Raw genomic sequence first — 24,104 nt, forward strand, 5'->3', positions numbered from 1 at the left:
AACTGTCTGTCACTCTTCTTCAATCAATAGTCTCCTCCTTACCACCGTTTGCCGGGGCCGCTTGTTTTGCTTTGGCTGACTTGGTTGTTGTTGTTGTTGTTGTTGTTGCTGCTGCAATGGAAGGTGTTGACTTCTGTAGAGGGTTGTGGGTGAAGGTCTGCCTCAGTGGACCTGGTTTGAGAGGACAGCACAAAGAGAGAAAGGCATGAGGTGAAAGGAAAACCATAAACCCACTACAATATTCACAGATTGAGTTAATCAGTGAGGTACATGTTAAAATGCAGGTCAGCGTTTTTCCATCATGAATCGTGTTCTGGAGGCAGCTCTGCAGAGTGGTCACTAGCTGGCACAAAGTTAGAACATCTGATTTGAAACCTAGCCACACTTAATTTAGGGTTAGGCATTGAGGTTAAGACCAAAAAGCTACATTTTACTTTAATACATTTTTACAATATATTCAATTTTGAGGGAAATCTAAGGGGAAATCACTCCAAGACAAGACTCATGACAATAAACGTCAACCTGCTGTTAAAAAATTCCATTAACCTGTTGGGTCTAGGGGGCAGCATTTGCACGTCTGGATAAAAAAAATGTACCCGATTTAATCTGGTTACTAATCCTACCCAGTAACTAGAATATGCATATACTTATTATATATGGATAGAAAACACTCTAAAGTTTCCAAAACTGTTTGAATGGTGTCTGTGAGTATAACAGAACTCATTTGGCAGGCAAAACCCTGAGACATTTTCTGACAGGAAGTGGATACCTGATGTGTTGTATTGACTTTAAACCTATCCCATTGAAAAACACAGGGGTTTAGGAATATTTTGGCACTTCCTATTGCTTCCACTAGATGTCACCAGCCTTTACAAAGTGTTTTGAGTCTTCTGGAGGGAGATCTGACCGAACAAGAGCCATGGAACGGTGATGTCCCATTAGACACCTGGCGCGCTACTTCATGTTGGGTACCCTCGTTCCAATACGTTATAAAAGGCTATGCATTCGTCCACCTTGAATATTATTCATGTTCTGGTTAAAAAAGGCCCTAATGATTTATGCTATACAACGTTTGACATGTTTGAACGAACGGAAATATATTTTTTCCCCTCGTTCATGACGAGAAGTCCGGCTGGCTTACATCATGTGCTAACGAGACGGAGATTTTTGGACATAAATGATGAGCTTTTTTGAACAAAACTACATTCGTTATGGACCTGTGATACCTGGAAGTGACATCTGATGAAGAGAATCAAAGGTAATGGATTATTTACATAGTATTTTCGATTTTAGATCTCCCCAACATGACGTCTAGTCTGTATCGCAACGCGTATTTTTCTGGGCACAGTGCTCAGATTATTGCAAAGTGTGATTTCCCAGTAAGGTTATTTTTAAATCTGGCAAGTTGATTGCGTTCAAAAGATGTAAATCTATAATTCTTTAAATGACAATATAATATTTTACCAATGTTTTCTAATTTTAATTATTTAATTTGTGACGCTGACTTGACTGCCGGTTATTGGAGGGAAACGATTTCCTCAACATCAATGCCATAGTAAAACGCTGTTTTTGTATATAAATATGAACTTGATAGAACTAAAAATGCATGCATTGTCTAACATAATGTCCTAGGAGTGTCATCTGATGGAGATTGTAAAAGGTTAGTGTATCATTTTAGCTGGTTTTATGGTTTTGGTGACCCTGTCTTTGACTTGACAAAACATTACACACAACTCTTGTAAATGTACTGTCCTAACATACTCTAAATTTATGCTTTCGCCGTAAAACCTTTTTGAAATCGTAAAACGTGGTTAGATTAAGGAGATGTTTATCTTTCAAATGGTGTAACATAGTTGTATTTTTGAAAAATTTGAATTTTGACATTTATTTGGATTCAAATTTGCCGCTCTTGAAATGCACCTGCTGTTGATGGAGTGCACCACAGGTGGCACGCTAGCGTCCCACCTAGCCCCAAGAGGTTAAGGAAAAAATACCGTAAATGTAGGAAATGGCATTGATCTAAAGAAAGGGGTGGCAGTAAAATGAAAAAAGGCACCAGTACCTTACCTTTAGAAGTGATGTCCAGGTGGCTCTTCATACTCCCCTCACTCTCGTCTAACTGCTGGGCCAGTTGAGCGTTCTTCCAGCCCATAGAAGAGACAGAAAAACATGTTTTAATAGGAAGCAAGACACTATGTCCGAGAGTGAAAAGGAACAGGCGAAAGAGGAAGAGACAGGGAGGCAAATAAGAGAAAGCAAGATAGAAAGACAAATAACCAGAATATATCCAAAGGTGACTCCATGACACCCCCCCACCCCTTTCCAGCCGTGACACCACACCCACCCTTCTTGATGGTGTGGATGAAGCCTTCATTCTGGGGCAGGGCAGAAGCCGGGTGTTTGATCCTCTCGGGGATCCTCAGCTTCTGTCTGACCAGTGGGTGTTTGAGCAGGGCCACCTGGGCCAGGGAGAAGCAAAACCCAGGACTCTGGTGGGGAGTAGTAGGTACTGTGCCTTCAGAAAGTATCCACACCCCTTGACTTAGTCCACATTGGTTGTGGACAGCCTGAAGTCAAATGGATTAAATATCAACAATTCTCACCCATGTACACACAATACCCCATAATGACAAAGTTAAAAATGTTTTAAGATATTCCTGCTAATGTATTGAAAATCAAATACAGACATATCTAATTTAAGTATTCACATTCCTGACTCAATACTTGTTAGAGTGACCTTTGGCAGCGATTACAGCTGTAAGTCTATCTGGGTCGCTTAAGAGCTTTCCACACCTGGATTGTGCAACATTTGCCCATTATTCTTCAAGCTCTGTCAAGTTGGTTGTTCATTATTGCTAGACAACCATTTTCACGTCTTGCCGTAGATTTTCAAGTAGATTGAAGTTAAAACTTTAAACTCAGCCACTCAAGAACATTCACTGTCTTCTTGGTAAGCAACTCCAGTGTAGATGTGGCCTTGTGTTTAAGGTTATTGTCCTTCTGAAAGGTGAACTCATCTCCCAGTGTCTTGTGGAAAGCAGACTGAACCAGGTTTTCCTCTAGGATTTTGTCTGTGGATAGGTCCACTCCATTTCTTTTTTTAATCCTGAAATATTTGTTTTATTCTGTACAGGCTTCCATTTCACTCTGTCAAGGTTAGTATTGTGTAGTAACTACAATGTTGTTGATCCATCCTCAGTTCTATCACAGCCATTAAACTCTAACTGTTTTAAAGTCACCATTAGCCTCATGGTGAAATCCCCGAGTTGTTTCCTTCCTCTCCAGCAACTGAGTTAGGAAGGACACCTGTATCTTTGTAATGACTGGGTGTATTTATACACCATCCAAAGTGTAACTAATAACTTCACCATGCTCAAAGGGGTATTCAATGTCTGATTTGTTTTGTGCCATATACCACTAGGTGCCCTTTGCAAAGCGTTGGAAAACCTCCCTGGTCTTTGAAGTTCACTGCTGGACTACGGGACCTTACAGATAATTGTATGTGTGGGGTACAGAGATGAGGTGTAGATGTATCAAAAAATCATGTTAAACTATTATTGCACACAGAGTGAGTCCATGTAATTTATTATCGAACTTAAGCACATTTTTACTCCTGAACTTATCTAGGCTTGTCATAACAAAAGGGGTTGAATACGTGAATTTAGATCAATTTCAAAAAACATAATTCCACTTTCACATTATGGGGTATTGTGTTTAGGCCAGTGACAAAACATCTCAATTTAATCAATTTTAAAACACAACAAAATGTGGAAAAAGTAAAGGGGTGTGAATTCCTTCTAAAAGGCCCTGTATGTGACCAGCCAGGATGGTTACGGCTAGAACACAGGCTCTGCATGACCCTGCTGTTATCTCAATGAGACTAACCTTGATAAATAAAAGGTTGAATAACAAGGAAATAAACAAAGTATCCCCATACTGCTGAAAGCATTGTCAACCACACTACCTCATTATTCTTTGAGAGAAACAGGTTAGCAGACTGGCTCCATAATGCCACGCCAGACAGATAACTGCAGTGTCACAAGTGTTTTAATCTCAACACGACTAGCCCGGAAAAGTATTAAAGATTAAATCACAACGAAATGAAGAGAACTATCCCAGAGCTACTGCATACTTGTTTGCAGAAGACGCATGTCATAATATGATATTGCCACAGGGGGCGCAAGAAATAAGAGAGCAACCGACAGTGGGGAAGTTGATGGTGAGGGGGAGGATGATGAAGGGCATGATTCTGAACACTGTCTTCATGGCTTTCAGGTTAGGGTTATCCACACCAGACTCTGCCCCCAACTGAGAAGACAGAGACAGACAGGTGGCTGTTATTCAGGCTCAATACTGTTAATACCATGCAAATAAAATGTAAATATTATTCATACTCTTGCTTCAAATATTTCAATCTAAGATTTAAAACAAATGTATTGTCTGTTCGATAAAAAAAATCTATTCTTCCAGGCTCAACACAGCTGAATAATATTTTCCCCAGACATGTCTGCCCAATAGCCTAGGGACAGGGTTATGACCCGACTAAACTTACCTCCAGGATGGCGAACATTGTTCCTGTCACAGCGATGGGGAGGACGTGGAAGGGGTCTGCTGCTGTGAGGTCTAAGAACCACAAGCACCCTCCTGTCTGCATACTGGGGACAGGGAGGTGGGACATCTTTCTGAGAGCAATGAAGAACGAGATGAAGACTGGAGTCTGGAAATAGAGAGAGAGAGGTGGGGTTAGTCTTGGGTCCTAAATACTAGGTCCCATTAATAATCTTCTTTCTCCTTGTTCACCACATCAAAAAGCATTGTGCGGAGGTATGGGCTATAGTGGGAGTTTATGATATTACTTCTATAGGAGTTATTTTCTTTGAAATCAGTGGAGAGAAAGAGAGAGTGGGAGCAAGGGAGAGAGAGTGGGAGCTGTAACTGACCTGCACCAGAGGGACCAGGAAGCCACGGAGAGGGTTGACGTCATGCTTCTTCTGGAAAGCGGTCAGGTCAGAGTATGCCTTAGCAACTAGGAGAAACACAGAAATATGACCTCACATGAGAAACTGAGGGAGACGTCACACACTACAGCAGGGATAATCAACTAGATATTTCCTTGAGCGCATGGTCAGCGGGCCAAAACATAATTACAAATCATTTGTAGACTGCAAATTGACCGCAAGAAGCCAAAACAGATATAATATTAGACTAAAACAATCCTTTCAAACCTTGCTTACAATCACATCTCTCTCTATATTATGTGTGGGAATACTGTGGAAGAAATATCCAAAATAAAAATCACTTGGAGCTGATTTGTTGGGATTGTGTCTTTTATGTAACAGATCAAGCCTAGCCCCAGACTAAAAAACACGTTCAAAAGGAGATTCTCCATTGAAAATGTTTTTTTTTTAGTATAGGACTAGACTTCATCTCTATCTGGGAAACAAGCCCTAAAAGTAGAATAATGACATGAGAAGAGTAGAGCATTAAAAGAAGGGAACAGTTACAATGGGAGACGAAAGGGGGGGGGGGGGGGGGGGGCTAAATACAGAGGGATGCTACAGATGAGTCGTGAAATGGAAGTTAGTTGAGGAAAGAAGACTAACAGTCAAACTTGTTTCCGCTCTGTTTGGCCTCATTCATCTTGTTGGTGAATTTGGTCATCTCTGGCATAACGTTGTTCAGCTTGGCCGCCTCCCTCTGACCCTTCACGATGACCGGGAACACCATGATGCGGGCCAGCACTGTGCCTGGGTGTGTAACAGAGAAACATCACTACATTTCAAGCTTCTGCCTCTAACCCTGGGAAACTCCTCTCCACCTCCTTCCTGCGGATGACTGTCAACCACTTTGGGGGGGGGGGGGGGGGGGGGGAATGGATGACGACATCCCCTACTCATTCACTCAGCCTACTGAGCCTACTATACCTTAAGCCTTCACCTCTTTCTCCAGATCAAATCCTGCGACCAGTGGTGTCCGGCCACCCAACAACCTGCCCACTTGACCCCATCCCCTCCTCCAGACCATCTCTGGAGACATCCCATTCCTCACTTCCCTCATCCCTGACCACTAGCTGCATCCCCTCCTCCAGACCATCTCTGGAGACATCCCATTCCTCACTTCCCTCATCCCTGACCACTAGCTGCATCCCCTCCTCCAGACCATCTCTGGAGACATCCCATTCCTCACTTCCCTCATCCCTGACCACTAGCTGCATCCCCTCCTCCAGACCATCTCTGGAGACATCCCATTCCTCACTTCCCTCATCCCTGACCACTAGCTGCATCCCCTCTGACTTCAAGATGGCCAGAGTTGCTCCCCTCCTCAAGACACCAACACTCCACCCCTCTGACGTCGAACTACAGACCGGTATCCCTGTTTTCTTACCAACACACTGTGCTGTCTCTGACCAACTCTCTGGTTCTCTCTTCCAGAATGATCTTCTTGACCCTAACCAGTCATGCTTCAAAAAGCTCACTCAACTGGAACTGCAGGTAGCCTAGTGGTTAAGAGCGTTGAGCCAGTAACCAAATGTTCACTGGTTCAAATCCCTGAGCAGTGGAAAAACCTTTCCTCTTTAAACCAAGTCAATCGGCTCTATCATTCTTATTTTACCTTTATTTAACTAGGCAAGTCAGTTAAGAACAAATTCTTATTTTCAATGACGGCCTAGGAACAGTGGGTTAATTGCCTTATTCAGGGGCAGAACTACATAATTTTACCTTGTCAGCTCGGGGATTCGATCTTGCAACCTTTCGGTTACTAGTCCAACGCTTTAACCACTAGGCTACCTGCCGCTCCATATCATATCCTCACACGGTCTCTCCTATCATTGCTATGCGTATGACACACAACTACTTTTCTCCTCCCCGCCCCCTTCTGACACCTTGGTGGCGACACATCTTCGCGTGCCTGGCAGACATCTCAGCTTGGATGTTGGGCTTGGACCCGGGATCCTGGACAGCACACGGTTGTTCTCTGTAAACAAAAGTGACTCACTCCTGCAGGTTCATGCTCTACAACATCGGTAGAGTACGACCTTTCCTCACACAGGAAGCCGCACAGGTCCTAATCCAGGCACCTGTCATCTCTCATCCAGACTACTGCAACTCTGTTGGCTGGGCTCATCGCTTGTGCCATTAAACCCCTGCTACTTACCCAGAATACTGCATCCTGCCTGGTGTTCAACCTTCCTAAGTTTTTGCATGTCACCCTGCTCCTCCACACACGCCACTGACTTCCAGTTGAAGCTCGCATCCACTACAAGACCTTGGTGCTTGCCTATGGAGCAGCAAAGGGAACTGCCACTGCCTACCGTCAGGCTATGCTCAAACCGTACATCCCAACCAGAGCACTCCGTTCCACCACCTCTGGTCCCTTTGCCCTACCACCCCTATGGGAGGGCAGCTCCCGCTCAGGCCAGTCAAAGTTATTCTCAGTCCTGACACCCAAATGGTGGAACAAACTTCCCCCTAGCGTCAGGACAGCGGAGTCCCTGCCCATCTTCCAAAAATATCTGAAACCCTACCTGTTTGAAGAGTAAATTAAATAAGTCACGGCGCCCCCGACGACCCACTCAAAAAAGAAAAAGGCACTTGTCTTTTCCTACTTGCACTGACTTTGTTGATAAATACTTTGTTGAGGGAAAACGTACTTGATACGATCGTGATGTGTTGTCTCACCTAGCTACCTAAAGATGAATGCACTAATTGTAAGTAGCTCTGGATAAGAGCGTCTGCTGAATGACTAAAATGTCTCACCTACAACAATAGCTCCCCACCACGGCATCCCCATGTCCACATGCATGAACTCCAGTAGGTTCTGGACCAGGCCCACAGGGGTGGCGCTCCCCAGGCCCAGCTCTGATAGGCTAAGCTCTACTCCCACCCCCTGCAGAACATCCACTACGGTTGGTGCAGCCTCAAACACCTGCTCAGCGATTGGCTGTGTGTTTATAGAAGCGGGATCCATGACTACGGTGCTGGGGATAGATGCTTCCAGCACTGGAGATGCCGTGGGAAGGGTTTCACTTGGGATCTGAAAATATAATACCTCTTTCACAAACAGGTGGAAGGATTTCCAAAGGGACAGGACAAACTATTATGCCACAGGAAGTGTCTTGGAGTTTGACCACATTTTTCAAGGTGTAACAACCAGAGCATGGTGTAATGTAGAATAATTTGAGAGGATCAGACTAGTTACTGTATTTCACATTGACACCGACTCACCTGTGAGCTGTTGTGCCTGACGGCCATGGCACTGACCAATAAGAACCTCCCATTGTGACGTCGACCAAGAACAGCTCTAGTCGATGGACTCCTACATTCTACTGCTGTGTAAAGATGGGACCTCTGTAGAAGGGACATAATAACAAGGTAAAATCAGATGATGCACTACAACTTTCTGATCCACTTTAATTTGTGGCATATTGTAGGATAGGATGACTTAGACAATGCAGCAGTAAATGCAGCATGATGACGCACATGCAGAAGTCTGTTTCTAGCCAAGTTAGCTGTATTGTGGTTTGGTTTCAAATGGTCAGACCACCATAATTGTATCACAAATCTCAAGAAATATACTGCTCAAAAAAATAAAGGGAACACTTAAACAACACATCCTAGATCTGAATGAAAGAAATAATCTTATTAAATACTTTTTTCTTTACATAGTTGAATGTGCTGACAAGAAAATCACACAAAAACAATCAATGGAAATCCAATTTATCAACCCATGGAGGTCTGGATTTGGAGTCACACTCAAAATTAAAGTGGAAAACCACACTACAGGCTGATCAAACTTTGATGTAATGTCCTTAAAGCAAGTCAAAATGAGGCTCAGTAGTGTGTGTGGCCTCCACGTGCCTGTATGACCTCCCTACAACGCCTGGGCATGCTCCTGATGAGGTGGCGGATGGTCTCCTGAGGGATCTCCTCCCAGACCTGGACTAAAGCATCCGCCAACTCCTGGACAGTCTGTGGTGCAACGTGGCGTTGGTGGATGGATGGAGCGAGACATGATGTCCCAGATGTGCTCAATTGGATTCAGGTCTGGGGAACGTGCGGGCCAGTCCATAGCATCAATGCCTTCCTCTTGCAGGAACTGCTGACACAATCCAGCCACATGAGGTCTAGCATTGTCTTGCATTAGGAGGAACCCAGGGCCAACCGCACCAGCATATGGTCTCACAAGGGGTCTGAGGATCTCATCTCGGTACCTAATGGCAGTCAGGCTACCTCTGGCGAGCACATGGAGGGCTGTGTGGCCCCCCAAAGAAATGCCACCCCACACCATGACTGACCCACCGCTAAACCGGTCACGCTGGAGGATGTTGCAGGCAGCAGAACGTTCTCCACGGTGTCTCCAGACTCTGTCACGTCTGTCACATGTGCTCAGTGTGAACCTGCTTTCATCTGTGAAGAGCACAGGGCGCCAGTGGCGAATTTGCCCATCTTGATGTTCTCTGGCAAATGCCAAACGTCCTGCACGGTGTTGGGCTGTAAGAACAACCCCCACCTGTGGACGTCGGGCCCTCATCCCACCCTCATGGAGTCTGTTTCTGACCGTTTGAGCAGACACATGCACATTTATGGCCTGCTGGAGGTCATTTTGCAGGGCTCTGGCAGTGCTTCTCCTGCTCCTCCTTGCACAAAGGCGGAGGTAGCGGTCCTGCTGCTGGGTTGTTGCCCTCCTACGGCCTCCTCCACGTCTCCTGATGTACTGGCCTGTCTCCTGGTAGCGCCTCCATGCTCTGGACACTACGCTGACAGACACAGCAAACCTTCGATGTGCCATCCTGGATGAGCTGCACTAGGAACTGAGAAGTGGTCTGTGGTCACCACCTGCAGAACCACTCCTTTATTGGGGGTGTCTTGCTAATTGCCTATAATTTCCACCTGTTGTCTATTCCATTTGCACAACAGCATGTGAAATGTATTGTCAATCAGTGTTGCTTCCTAAGTGGACAGTTTGATTTCACAGAAGTGAGATTGACTTGGAGTTACATTGTGTTGTTTAAGTGTTCCCTTTATTTTTTTGAGCAGTGTATAATGTATAAGCCAGGCTGAACAATGCTTGATAATGAAATATCTAAGTTCAAGATATTTCATGTACCACTGCTGGAAAGCACCAAACATTTCTAGTATAAATGTCTATTTTACAACCAGACAAAGAGTAGAAATATCAGTGTTTGATTGTCATTCATCTAGCCTGGGAACCAGTCTGTTTAGCTAACGCATTCCACTCCTTGTACTCTGTGTCATATGCCAAAGAGCACGACAGGAGTGTCAAGGATGGGAATGATAGCTAACCAGACTGGTAACCATGCAGGCTGTCATTCATCTGCTCCATTATTTGAAACGTTGGCTAAGTAATGTTTACTGGTATTCCCCTGGGATCCCAGATCATGGTACCACAGTCAGCTGTGCCTGTAAGTGTTTAAAGGTACGTAAGGGTGTGCCTGAATGCTGACATGGGGAGGGAATTCCAGTGCCTGGGTACACGAAACCAGAGGAGGTTGGACTTCTTGTAAATGCTAGAAAGCGAAAGTCAAATGTACTGATGTTGACAAACAAGGCCAAGGGACTTTCCAGTGAAAGCAAGCCTGCTTCCCTTAGTCATATCTCATTGTCCGTCCTGTGTGTATGAGGCAGTAACGGAGAGACCAAAGAGAAAGAGCAACACAATGGAGGACAAGAAGAAATATGACCCCGGTGACAGGACACTCGAGTTTGTCAACAAACAGGACGACATTAGTAAGGTTTCTTAATGCCTCTCTTATGATTAAAAGGCAATGCTTTGAAAAATGTATGAACTGTATAGTCAACTGTGGCCAGACAGTGTAGATTGTATCTTGAAAGTACCTCATGTAAAGGTATTAGGAACATATCTACTTGTCATGTTTATTATTTTCTAATTAAAATGTAAGGAAATGTAATTAATCATCTGAAATGGAATGTTGAAAGGAACATAATCACATACTGTATATGGTTGGTCTCTGTGTTGTAAATAATTTGGCAGCGTTCATTGAAACTGGATTCCATTTATGTAGGTTTGTCCTGTTCTGGCCCCGTGGCATTTGAAAATTCTCATGCACCACTTGTCCCAAGGATACCTTTTTATCACTGTTTTCGTTGTTGTTGTGTCTCAGCTCTGGATGATGACCCTGACAGCTTGAGGGCAGAGATGTCCTTTGGTTACACGGCCATCCCACAGTCACTGTCCAAATTGTTTAAAGGCCTGAAGCAGTTAAAAGGTCCGGGGCCACACTCTGACCAGAGGCTGCATCTGCTGCAAAACTGTCCAACCGTCACCTTGCCCCAGGTACATGGGGTCACTGCCTGCCCATCCATGCGTGCCTGTCCCACCTGTGGCACACTATTGGAGCATGACAAGACCGCTTGTAAGAATTTATTCTGCCCGCGTTGCAAGAAAGAGTTCTGTTTTGTGTGCCTTAAGCTCAAATCTGAGTGCACGAAGACCAGCTCACCATACAAAGCCTGCTCTGCTGGTGTTGCCCCCAGGCAGACCTCCATACCCACCTGGAGTGGTAATTGAAGACTTTATGCATATATATTTATCACTTTCCCTCCTATGAGCCATCTGATCCAATTCACTTCTCACAAGATATGTTAAGATAGCAATACAGTAATCAACAAAAATTAATTCAAGATATTTCAGAAATGTATTGTTGAGAATGATGAATGAGGTAATTGTATAAGTGGCATAATATTATTTGGTACTATCTTTATTATCAAATTGTTACTTTACTTTTATCAATGTTCTAAAGTCCTACAGCTAATATCCATCTATGTCCATCTACGTCTGTTGATGTAATAACATTTATATCTTATATTAAATAATTTGTTTGTCTGAGTATTTGTTAACATTGTACAATGAATATGAATTATAGACCAACATTGCATTCATACAAGGAAACAGAAGTTCCTGTTTAACCCCCCGGGCAGATTGACATGCTATGATAAAGTACATGATGCTACCATACGACACCTGGTTCATAGAGGTCTGGTCCTCACATAGGGATAGATAGAGGACTCTAGTGGCCAAAAGCTTGTTTTAGCATGGGAAGCGCCATTGAGGACTTTTACCATTTTGGAGTAGTCAACTGGGTGGGACTTCTTATGGGTTAAGGAATGACCCCACGATTCCACCCGGGTCATCAGGTAGGATCAGCCAATTAATTATATTTGTGAGCAAACATTCTATAACTGCAGGTGGCAGTAAATCGCCAACCTTGACTTTATACTGTACCTGTTCAAATAACACACTCCAGGTGGCAGTATGCACCCTTTCACTTTGTTTACCAACTCATAGAAGTACTAAAAGAAGAAAATTGACTACTTCAAAATGGAGATGGCCTCAATGGCGCTGCCCGTGCTCTCACAGACGCTGTGAGATACAATGATGCAATGTCCATCTAAGTCTATTGGTCCTCATAAGATTACACAAGTTCTTTACTAATGGGGCTGAAGTCAGATAAGACTGGGTACAAGGCAATCAAAACCGTTCATGCTACAAAGGATTACAAACACATTTAATGAAATATTGATATTAATGATACAATAGTAGTGATATACAAAGGGATAAAGTTTTGGTTTGTTCTCAAATTTAGGGGGCCATTGATTGCTATGGAATCACTGCATTCTCCATCATGGCTCAGTATGAGGTAAGGATAATTTGTAGATTATTCGTAAGGGTCATTGTTACTGTAAGATATCTTAATAAAGAGTTGTTTTATTGGTGTGGCAACAAGGTAATGAGCACTATTTCTCTTTGATGTATTTTAATCTGTGTGTTTTTGTAACACATGATAAATCAGAGAACAAAGAGGATGGATGGAAAGCTAAAATAGGTCAATTGATAGGGAAGGGAGCATGCGCCAACCAGAGAAGTGCCAGCAACAGCAGCAGATGGCCAGGTATCAGGTGTAGTCAATCACATGATCAGATATTACCTGTCTCAGAGATTTTTGTACAATCAGTAACTTTTCTCTGTAGATTGCCCTTCAGATTTGATCATGTATATATATATTTTCAACAAGACAACAGCTTTAATTTTAAATTGATTTTTAATGTTTGTTTGTCTTCCTATTTTGTGATCTATTGCCATGGTGATAGTCAAAGGAATGAGATCCCAGGTCAGTGTACCTTGGTCTCTGCACTCTGTGGTTATAAACCTGTATAGTCAGCTTGAGAGAATATCGATCCATAGTTAGTGCCATTACCATTATTTCATTATATAAACTAATGCACACTAGTTCTGTTCAAATCTATTAACACAACACAAACAAAATTCCAAGCAATGCTAACTTGGTGAAATTAGAAGAGCAATGCATCACAGCTGTCACACATCACAGCTGTCACACATCACAGCTGTCACACATCACAGCTGTCACACATCACAGCTGCCACACATCACAGCTGCCACACATCACAGCTGTCACACATCACTGCTGTGTCGTGTCTTTGGCTATGCCGGATTAAGTGATATGACATGCTAACTTATAAAATGATTTCTCTGTAATTAATATTACCTGATTAAGCTAATCATGTAAATGTAATTAACTAGAAAGTCGGGGCACCACGGAAGAACGTTTATAGAGCTGTTATCTTCCGAATAAACTCTTAAAATACTTTGTAATATTTTACAACGATAGCAGTCAATCTTAACCCTTGTCTTATTTTCAGTCTCATAATGAAAGTTGTAAATTCTTGGCTATCTTCACGAACCCTGGCTAACAAGTTGAATCAGCAATACAAAATTGGGTTTAATTATTTATTTACTAAATACCTAACTAATCACACAGAATTATAAATACACAGAATACAATGATGTCATACAGAAAACGTCCCGGTAGACGGAACAGATATGACGGCTGGTTACACAAAGGAAAGGGGGTTGGGCTTGAATGAAAGAGCGGGAAGATTTAGGAACAGAGAAACAGCAGCTATGCTATCGTAAATACATTATCTTATGCATTCTAAATTACCGCCCATTTGGAAAAGGAAAATGCAATAAATATTTACTCTGAGCTGCGCTTCGGTAGATTGGTCGTAGATGCTGGCCGGGTTGGCCAACAGATCTCCCTGTTTTCAGATGGTCCATTGGATACGTGGTGGTATTTTCGTCTGGTTGTTAGACTGGATCCGTCGTCCGTCCTTTCCTAACCCACGTTAGCAGCGGCCGCTGCTAACTCAACGGCTAGGAAGTAGCACTTCTGTAGTGAATAAGCTCAAAGTTCATACCAGTTCATACCAGAGCTCACGCCGAGGTTGGCTTAGTTCTGGCTTAGTTCTGTACTTGACATGTGTGTCCTTCTAACGTAGAGGCTGCAGACCTCCCGTACTGGAACAACCTGGTTATCTTTTCGTCAAAGGATTATATAGTGGAGAGGGGGAGGGAGGTGTTTCATCGTTTATAACCGCTGTCTCTTCACAGGGTTGGGCCACTGATCGAGCAGGGCACTTTCCTTATGAAAACCCAATTCTCTCGTTTGGAAGCTAAAATTACATTTCATCTCCTAACAAACATTTTCAATATCAAACATTTCAATTGCATAACAATTCCATGTGACTCTGATAACTAGAGGGTGGATACTTTCCCAGGTACAGTTTATGTCGTCCTGTCATCAATCATAATGTCTCAGATGACAACTGAAATGAAATCCATACTCATTACGTTATCAAGCATATTTCCAACTGGTTTTATTAACAAAATATGGTTCCTTTTCCCCATTTGTTTGATGTTCCCAGACTCTCTATATTTAACACAGGCTATTCACGTCCTTCAGTAGATTCAGAGAGGGGAAGAGAGAAAGGTATTTATGGGGGGGGGGGGGGGGGGTCATAAACCTTACCCACAGGCCAACGTCATGACAGCTGTCACACATCACAGCTGTCACACATCACAGCTGTCACACATCACAGCTGCCACACATCACAGCTGTCACACATCACAGCTGTCACACATCACAGCTGTCACACATCACAGCTGTCACACTAATCCTTTATTATTACATGCTCTTTTTAATCTATTCATTTCAAGAATTAAGCGCTTTCTTTTTCTTCATACATTACAGGATTTCCCTCCAAGGATTTACCCAAAATCCTATGCCATGTCCTTTTCAAAATGATTTGGAAAAAATCTATCTGATGACTACATTCAAAGGAATATCTAATATCATCTGTGAAAACATATAGAAGATAGTAAAGTTTCTGTGAATAGAATAGACAAGAACTAAAATCAACAGGCTAAAAACACAGACTGAAGCTCTGGCATTTTGTTACGGGAATTAAGTTATCAATATTCTTAAACCGAACTTCAATTTAACTACTCAGTTTGTACACCAGAAGGTATAAGGTTCCGGTTGAAAGAAACAGACTGAGACCCAGCTAACAATGGTCAGAACGTTTATTTACGAGAGCTCTGAATATCATACAATGTACACAGCCTTTTATACCTAACATTTGGTCATACCATATGTCATACCCCTTACGAATGCCCCTCCTCTTCTTTAACACTGTCAATGCTTATTTACAAGTCTTCTCCATCACATACATTGCTTATCATATCCTGCCCCATGTTACATAATCTACTGTAAGCCTAAAGGTTTCTCCCCTCCCTGGGTGGGGAGACCTTCTTCCTGTTATTAGTTTCACAGTGCTCACAAGTTGTCTGCTGTCTGTTAACAGTTCCCATTTTTCCTTGAATGTCTTGCTTACATTGCTAAATCCTTAAGCTTAAACTTTTCCTACACACACACACATTAGTACCTTCATCTTATAATCACTCGGTTATACATTTTCAGGGTGAAATCATTTAGTCAAACCTTTAATCATATAATTTTCATTACACATTTAAAACATTTTTATTCAAGCTCTATAAACTCATTATCCTCTCCTTTCAGTTCTTTCTCTCCATTGTTATCATCTTTATCAGCTGCAACATTATCCTCTCCACTACTGTCTTTTATATTCATCTGTCTAATAATTTGAACAACCTTTCCATTATCATCCTGTCTTTCCTCTGGGACATCTACTGTTGCCCTACCATGTCAACTGGATTGATAGATTGATTTGATTAAACTTCTCTCTTCTTCCGCTGGCTCTCATCTCAAAGGAACAGGAAGGAATAGAGAGCTGTGGGTTACTGAGTGAATGTTTGTGGTTGGTTCCATGGTTCATCTGATGACCTGGAGCATCTACTTTACAGAGTGCCAGATGTTAATTCTGACAACATGAGTTTCTTAATGCAGTGTTTGGTTTTCACCAGACATAATTGGACCCATCCTGTCCAAAAAATGGACTCAAGTTAGCAGAAAAACCTGGAAGCACCTGGATGATCATCAAGACTCTTAGAAGAATGTTCTATGGACAGATGAGTCAAAAGTATAACTTTTTAGACAACATGGGTGCCATTATGCCTGGCGAAAACCAAACCCTACATTCCACAGTAAGAACCTCATACCAACGGTCAAGCATGGTGGTGGTAGTGTGATGGTTTAGGGATGCTTTGCTGTCTCAGGACCTGGACGACTTGCATTAATAGAAGAAACAATGAATTCTGCTCTGTATCACATAATTCTACAGGAGAATGTAAGGCCATCGGTATGTGAGCTGAAGCGCAGCTGGGTCATGCAGCAAGACAATGATCCAAATACACAATCAAGTCTACATGAAAATGGTTAAAAAGCAACACATTTGAAGTTTTGGAATGGCCTAGTCAAAGTCCAGACCTAATCTCAATTGAGATGTTGTGGCAGGACTTGAAACGTGCAGTTCAAAATGTCGCTGAGTTAAAGCAGTTCTGCATGGAAGAGTGGGCCAAAATTCCTCCACAGCAGCATGAGAGACTGATGAACTACAGGAAGCATTTGGTTGGAGTCATTGCAGCTAAAGGTAGCACAACCAGTTATTGAGTGTGAGGGGCAATTACTTTTTCACACAGGAGCATTTGGTGTTGCATAACTTTGTTAATGAAATAAATGAAATATGTACGTAATTGTTCACTCAGGTTCCCTTTATATATAATATTAGATTTTGGTTGAAGATCTGATAACATTCAGTATAAAAAATATGCAAAAGTAGAGAAATTAGAAAGGGGGCAAATACTTTTTCACAGGACCCATGTCAACTCTTTTCAGTCTCCTGAGGGGGAATAGGCGTTGTCGTGCCCTCTTCACTAATGTCTTGGTGTGTTTGGACCATGATAGTTCCTTAGTGATGTGGACGCCAAGGAACTTGAAGTTGTTGACCCGCTCCACTACAGCCCTGTTGATGTGAATGGGGGTGTGCTCAGCCCTCCTTTTCCTGTAGTCCACGATCAGCTCCTTTGTCTTGCTCACGTTGAGGGTGCGGCTGTTGTCTTGGCACCACACTGCCAGGTCTCTGACCTCCTCCCTATAGGCTGTCTCATCGTTGGCAGTGATTAGGTCTACCACTGTTGTGTCGTCAGCAAACTTAAAGATGGTGTTGGAGTTGTGCGTGGCCACGCAGTCATGGGTGAACAGGGAGTACAGGGGGGGGGGGGGGGGGGGACGGACTTAGCAGGCACCCCTGAGGGGTTCCCGTGTTGAGGCAAGGTTTCTCTTTATAATCCTTGATAGTTTGCAAGCCCTGCCATGTCCAACAAGCATCAGAGCCAGTGTAGTAGGATTCAATCTTAGTCCGGTTTGTTTGATGGTTCGTCTGAGGGCATTGTGTGATTTCTTATAAGCGTCCGGATTAGTGTCTCACTCCTTGAAAGCGGCAGCTCTAGTCTTCAGCTCAGTGCGGATGTTGCCTGTCATCCATGGCTTCTGGTTGGAATTTGTATGTACGGTCACTGTGGGGACGTTGTTGATGCACTTATTAATGGAGCCGGTGACTGATGTGTTATACTCCCCAATGCCACATGATGAATCCCAGAATATATTCCAGTCAGTGCTAGCGAAACATATTTATATATTTGCTTATCTAACCATAAAGTAAGTAAGCCTTGTCCAAGCTAGAACAGCCCATTTTCTAACCATATTCCTGTTAAACTGAAACAATGTTTTATTTACCTATTACAAGGAAACAGCATTATTTGAATCTGAGCCTGTCCCCCGTTGACAAACTGCACCATAATGACGTACAGTATATGGTGGATTCTCTGAAACATTTATATAAGAGGTTGCTAATGGTAAATATATCATTGATATTCTCACCTGTTAGATTCTCCTTCATCTGGGCAGAGCAAGCCTCCTCAGCTTGAAGACTAGTCATGTTGGAGCATCTGGAGCAGAGACCCGTCACACTATCGTAACAACCTGAAACATACTTATCTGGGCTGGTCTGGGCTGGCTTGGATATTTTATTTTTACATTGTCCTTTTCAGCAGGGTTCCAGGCCAGCAACTGTGGTGGACCGTAAGCAGGCCAGTACAGAACATCTCAGCTCTGTTCAGTAGTGTAAAAGGGTCAGATCAGTAAATTGGTTATTTACTCACAGAGGTCTCCCAGAGTGATAGGCAGGCCCAGCAGAAGAACACAGAGACACAGAAACCCTATGAAACCGGAATGGCAGCCTTTAATACCAACTGGGGGAGAGGGATCAGGAGTAGGGGTAATAAGGTTATAAGGTTAAATAAGGGGTACTTAATATAACCCTTAGCTAACTGTAACACATACACACACCTCACCTTTCCCAGCATCCTCCTGCTCACTACCTCCTGGTCTTCTGACCTCAGAGTATGTGACATCCTATTCATGTTCGGCTGCTTCTATGGTTACAGAGGGATTAAAAAAAAGAGACGGTTCCTTTTTCACCTATTCCACTCCATGCATGATTACATTATTTCTCTAAAACCAACCTCTTGGTGATCCCCCCCCCCCCCCATTAGAAATGTACCGAGCTCTACTAGGTTACAGTCCAACAATGTCCAACATGCAAACCACTTTATTAACTGTTAGGGTAACTAACCATATACCAAATGTTACAGGTTGATGCTGTCTGTCTGCCTAGAAGTTGGTTCAGAGTGTGAAACCCTACAGACATTTCCAGAGTACGACAAATAACAACTACATGGAAGTGTCATCTTCTTATGCACTTTACATTGCACTGTTACTGTACGTATCCTTCAAAACCACTGTTGAGGCCCTATGGAATATATTCAAAAGAAAATTGACAAAAACTTTGACCTATACATATGCATCATGCTATAGCACATTCTACATGAGATGCCCAGTGTATCATACAATACCACAATACCAAACATATAGTACTAATTCATATTTATCCTCAAGTACTGTTCCAAAAACACTTTGGAAAAGCTCATATCAATCCCAACCAAAATATGCCTTATTTTCCCTATAGCCCCTGGGTTTACACAGTTATTATTTGTGATACATCCGCATCTGCCTCGAGCACAAATTCATGTTGTCCTATGACCAGAGTTAGTGAAATATTTCTCAGTATTAAAATAGACACCACGAGCTGCTAATGATGATACAAATGCAGGGCTATGATACACTAGGTTACTAATTCATTGCAGCTGCAGCGCTAGAGGAAGTAGGGAGAAGCATTTTATGTTTTGTAATATTGTTTATTAAAAACAGTGTTGATAGTGCTGAATAAAAACTTAAACATGAACTCACTCATAAAAACAGCAGTTCTTGGCTATGTTCTTTGACAGTCGCTTTCTGGAAACACAATCTCACACTCAATTCGTGCAAATAGGTACAAAACGTATTTCAGCAGATTTTGTATGTTTTTGTGCATTTTTGTGAACTTAATTTGTGTGGAACGACACAAATTCTTGTGCGACTTAATTTGTAGGAAAATACACATTTTTGTGGGACATCATTCACACTGTATGAAAACTTCAAAACAATATTTTGAAAGTTATTAGAGCAATGCATGATGGGTAATAGTGTTCTGCACTCCCTTTTTTTGTGTCCCACATTAATAAAAAATAATAAAACATGTTAACAACCCAATATTGTTAAATCAACCAGGTTGTCACCGAAATAATGATAATATAATAGTAGCCTTCGTTTTTTTTGTTTGTTAATGCCAATACTGTTTACTATACTTGTTTTCACTTAACTTTGGGATACTGGTGCACTTGTAGTCAGAAAGACCTTTTTTCGTGTAGGCAACAGTAGGCCGACACGATTCTTTTCATAACGCATTTCATATTTCGTGGAGCCTACATTACACAATTGTCTTCATAATGCATTTAACCAGTTAAAGATAATGAATACATGACATCTAGAAACAAATATTTGATAAAAAAATTATTCATAAATAAGTCAAGAGTTGGCTGTAACAAACAGAGTGTGTGTATATGTGTGTCAGTGTTTGTGTGCGTGTGTGTGTATTATGGTGTATAGTATAATTTCCCATCATAAAAATGAATCCCCATTCCCCAATCAAATACCTTCATCGATACCAAAAATATAGAAAAAATACATCTGTCTTTTTTCTTCAATCTGGCAACCCTCATAAAATTTGAAACAGTCCTGTATAAAACACATTATGACAGAAATGGTGTAATGTACACAAAAAGTGGAGCCTTGTATTAATAAATGGTGAGAAATGCTCAGTCTGAAGACATTCAGCTATGGGTTTCACAGTCCTATGATAATGATACATGGTATATCAGCTTAAAAAGGGTTTATTTACAACCTATGGGGTATAAGATGATGGGAAAAGTGGTATCGGAGAGTCTGACATAGAACCCCCAAATTGAGTTAATTCTTTGCCAATGAGAACCAAGAGGGGCCTAGCTGTGTCCTTCATGACTGGGAAAGGCCTCGATTCTAGGCTGTAGAAAATCCTACATCCATCTCATTAGATCAGAACATTGCTGTATTGCTATCTTAACATATCTTGTGAGAAGTGAATTGGATCAGATGGCTCATAGGAGGGAAAGTGATGAATATATACGCATAAAGTCTTCAATTACCACTCCAGGTGGGTATGGAGGTCTGCCTGGGGGCAACACCAGCAGAGCAGGCTTTGTATGGTGAGCTGGTCTTCATGCACTCAGATTTGAGCTTAAGGCACACAAAACAGAACTCTTTCTTGCAACGCGGGCAGAATAAATTCTTACAAGCGGCCTTGTCATGCTCTAATAGTACGCCACAGGTGGGACAGGCACGTATGGAGGGACAGGCAGTGACCCCATGTACCTGGGGCAAGGTGACAGTTGGACAGTTCTGCAGCAGCTGCAGCCTCTGGTTGGAACAGCCAGTATTGTCACAGTGGTCAGAGCGCGGCCCCCGACCTTTCCACTGGTTCAGGCACTGCCAGCAGAACTGGTAGGTCTGGCCCTTGTCTGCAGAGCACACTGTGCAATGGACGTTTAAGTTGGACGTGTTCATTCTCACTAACAGTGACTTGCAGCCTGGGCACTTTTTGAAGATGGAGCAGGTGGGGGAAAAGGAAATACATTTTCTGTAGCGTTACAACAATGTGATATTGTCAATGCACAGTAATTGACAGTTGCATGCATTCCAATTGCAGAGTACTCACTGATTTGACTTTGGGGGAAGATAAGGTGGCAATGGTCTCCTCAAAATATTGTATTTCCTGGGCAGTCAGAGCAGCCAGCCTACGCACTTCCTGATAAGACCAAACCGCACCACACTTCTGGTTGCCATTGAGTGCAGGACAAATGAACTCGTGCTGCCCCTGGGAATACACAAAAATGCTTGTGATGAGCTCAATGGTGAGAAATACAAAGTACTCAATAATAATAACTTAAAATAATTTGTTGCATATTGTAAGTCAAATGAAAACAACTAAAATAAAACATTTAATTAAATTAAATTGCAAAAAATCCAGAAGAAAATCCAGAAGAATGGAGTAGTAATATGGTATCCTGAAAACTGATGGAAGAAACAATAATTACATCGGCAAGTAGGCTTTTACACCATCCGGTCAGTGACTGTGGGGTGACTGCATGACCACAGGACATCTCTGCCTTCAAGCTGTCAGGGTCATCATCCAGAGCTGAGACGCAACAACAACGAAAACAGTGATAAAAAGGTATCCTTGGGACAAGTGGTGCATGAGAATGTACAAATGCCACGGGGCCAGAACAGGACAAACCTACATAAATGGAATCCAGTTTCAATGAATGCTGCCAAATTATTTACAACACAGAGACCAACCATATACAGTATGTGATTATGTTCCTTTCAACATTCCATTTCAGATGATTAATTACATTTCATTACATTTTAATTAAAAAATAATAAACATGACAAGTAGATATGTTCCTAATGCCTTTACATGAGGTACTTTCAAGATACAATCTACACTGTCTGGCCACAGTTGACTATACAGTTCATACATTTCTCAAAGCATTGCCTTTTAATCATAAGAGAGGCATAAAGAAACCTTACTAATGTCATCCTGTCTGTTGACAAACTTGAGTGTCCTGTCACCGGGGTCATAGCTCTTCTCGTCCTCCATTGTGTTCTTCTTTGTTTATGTCTCTGTCTCTCTCTCAGTTACTGTCTCATACACACAGGACGGACTATGAGTTCTGACTAAGGGAAGCAGGCTTGCTTTCACTGGAAAGTCCCATGGCCTTGTTTGTCAACATCAGTACATTTCACTTTCGCTTTCTAGCATTTACAAGAAGTCCAACCTCCTCTGGTTTCGTGTACCCAGGCACTGGAATTCCCTCCCCATATGTCAGAAAAGCTTCACATTCCAGTTCCATTTACAGACCTACCTCTTCCCCTACAGTGTGCCGACCCATAACCAAACCCCTTTGCCTACCCCTCCCAAATCCACACCAACCCAAGCACACGGGCACACCCTTATGTACCTTTACACACTTACACACACAGCTGACTGTGGTACCAGGATCTGGGATCCCAGGGGAATACCAGTAAACATTGCTTACCCAACGTTTCGATTAATGGAGCAGATGAATGACAGCCTGCATGGTTACCAGTCTGGTTAGCTATCATTCCCATCCTTGACACTCCTGTCGTGCTCGTTGGCATATGACACAGAGTACAAGGAGTGGAATGCGTTAGCTAAACAGACTGGTTCCCAGGCTAGATGAATGTCACAGACACACCTATACCTGCTAACAGTTCCCTCTGAAAATGATCACCGCGCCTCCATAACAATATCATGTTCATGTTGCTGTCCTAGTCATCTCTAGTATTTACCTGCTCACACATTATTATCACTTGCTTCCAGCGTAGCATTTAGTTTGGTACAGCAGGGGTTTAACAAAAGATCTTGTCCTACCTCGGAAACAATGTTTCACTTTTGAATTTTGATCTCTGTACCGTACATAGAGAGTGAACAATGGGCAGACAACACAAAACAATTTTTTTTCTGAGCTAGGCGACATCACGCGTCAAGTCATTATTTTATTTTTTTTACCTTTATTTAACAAGGCAAGTCAGTTAAGAACTGACAGTTAACTGCCTTGTTCAGGGGCAGAACGACAGATTTGTACCTTGTCAGCTCAAGATTTCGAACCTGCAACCTTTCAGTTACTTGCCCAATGCTCTAACCACTAGGCTACACTGCCACCCAAATCCAAGTAAATGGCAAAGAAAAAGCTAAAACAAATGAAAATGACGCTTAGTGTACTTTCATTCCAGGTACAATGTTTAACGTGACTGAAGTTGGCTGGCTAGCTAGCAAGTGACAAGAACTTTATTCTGCATTTAGCAACCATTTTATTTAGAATGACCGACCAGTCCTTTTGCATAAGAGCTATGCTAAAATAATGAATGACATACAATTTCATTCTTCCATCAGAATGCAAAAATATGTTAGTTATTTTGGTCATGCTGCGACAGACGTGAGTCTGTTGTAAAAGGGCTCCTTTCTCAGCAACGCGTTCGCTCCCATACTGCGGCTGGAGAGGATATTTCTAAGTACGCAGCACGTCAAACAGCACCGTCTTCAGCAGTAAAAGGTAGCTCATCCTTCACATCCTGCTTTCTGGCCCTTGTCATGGCAACAGTTAACATTACATTTGGCCTTGAATTTGTTACCAGTTTTAAACACATTGCAGCAAAACTTCAACATGAGGATGAGCAGCAAAATCAATACATTGACTGAAACATCAGTCAGATACAGTCGCATGAT

General features: G+C 42.4%; 2 protein-coding genes across 2 annotated transcripts; both read right to left on the reverse strand.

Annotated features, from left to right (window-relative positions):
- Window positions 1-19: 19 nt before the first annotated feature.
- On the reverse strand, window positions 20-8,363 carry LOC106577806 (mitochondrial inner membrane protein OXA1L). The gene is made up of 9 exons (XM_082964569.1): window positions 8,226-8,363; window positions 7,758-8,034; window positions 5,604-5,747; window positions 4,941-5,026; window positions 4,553-4,717; window positions 4,204-4,308; window positions 2,347-2,489; window positions 2,068-2,150; window positions 20-171 (listed from the first exon to the last, which is right to left on the reverse strand). The coding sequence occupies exons 1-9, from the start codon at window positions 8,361-8,363 to the stop codon at window positions 20-22; spliced, it is 1,293 nt and encodes a 430-aa protein (XP_082820695.1).
- A 10,853-nt stretch (window positions 8,364-19,216) lies between these two features.
- On the reverse strand, window positions 19,217-22,722 carry LOC106577783 (uncharacterized). The gene is made up of 4 exons (XM_014156124.3): window positions 22,385-22,722; window positions 21,889-21,989; window positions 21,510-21,668; window positions 19,217-21,388 (listed from the first exon to the last, which is right to left on the reverse strand). The coding sequence occupies exons 1-4, from the start codon at window positions 22,452-22,454 to the stop codon at window positions 20,933-20,935; spliced, it is 786 nt and encodes a 261-aa protein (XP_014011599.3). The 5' UTR covers window positions 22,455-22,722; the 3' UTR covers window positions 19,217-20,932.
- Between the last annotated feature and the right edge of the window lie 1,382 nt (window positions 22,723-24,104).

This window comes from Salmo salar, chromosome 18 (genome assembly GCF_965601325.2).
Source record: "Salmo salar chromosome 18, fSalSal1, whole genome shotgun sequence".
In the NCBI taxonomy this organism is placed as follows: domain Eukaryota; kingdom Metazoa; phylum Chordata; class Actinopteri; order Salmoniformes; family Salmonidae; genus Salmo; species Salmo salar.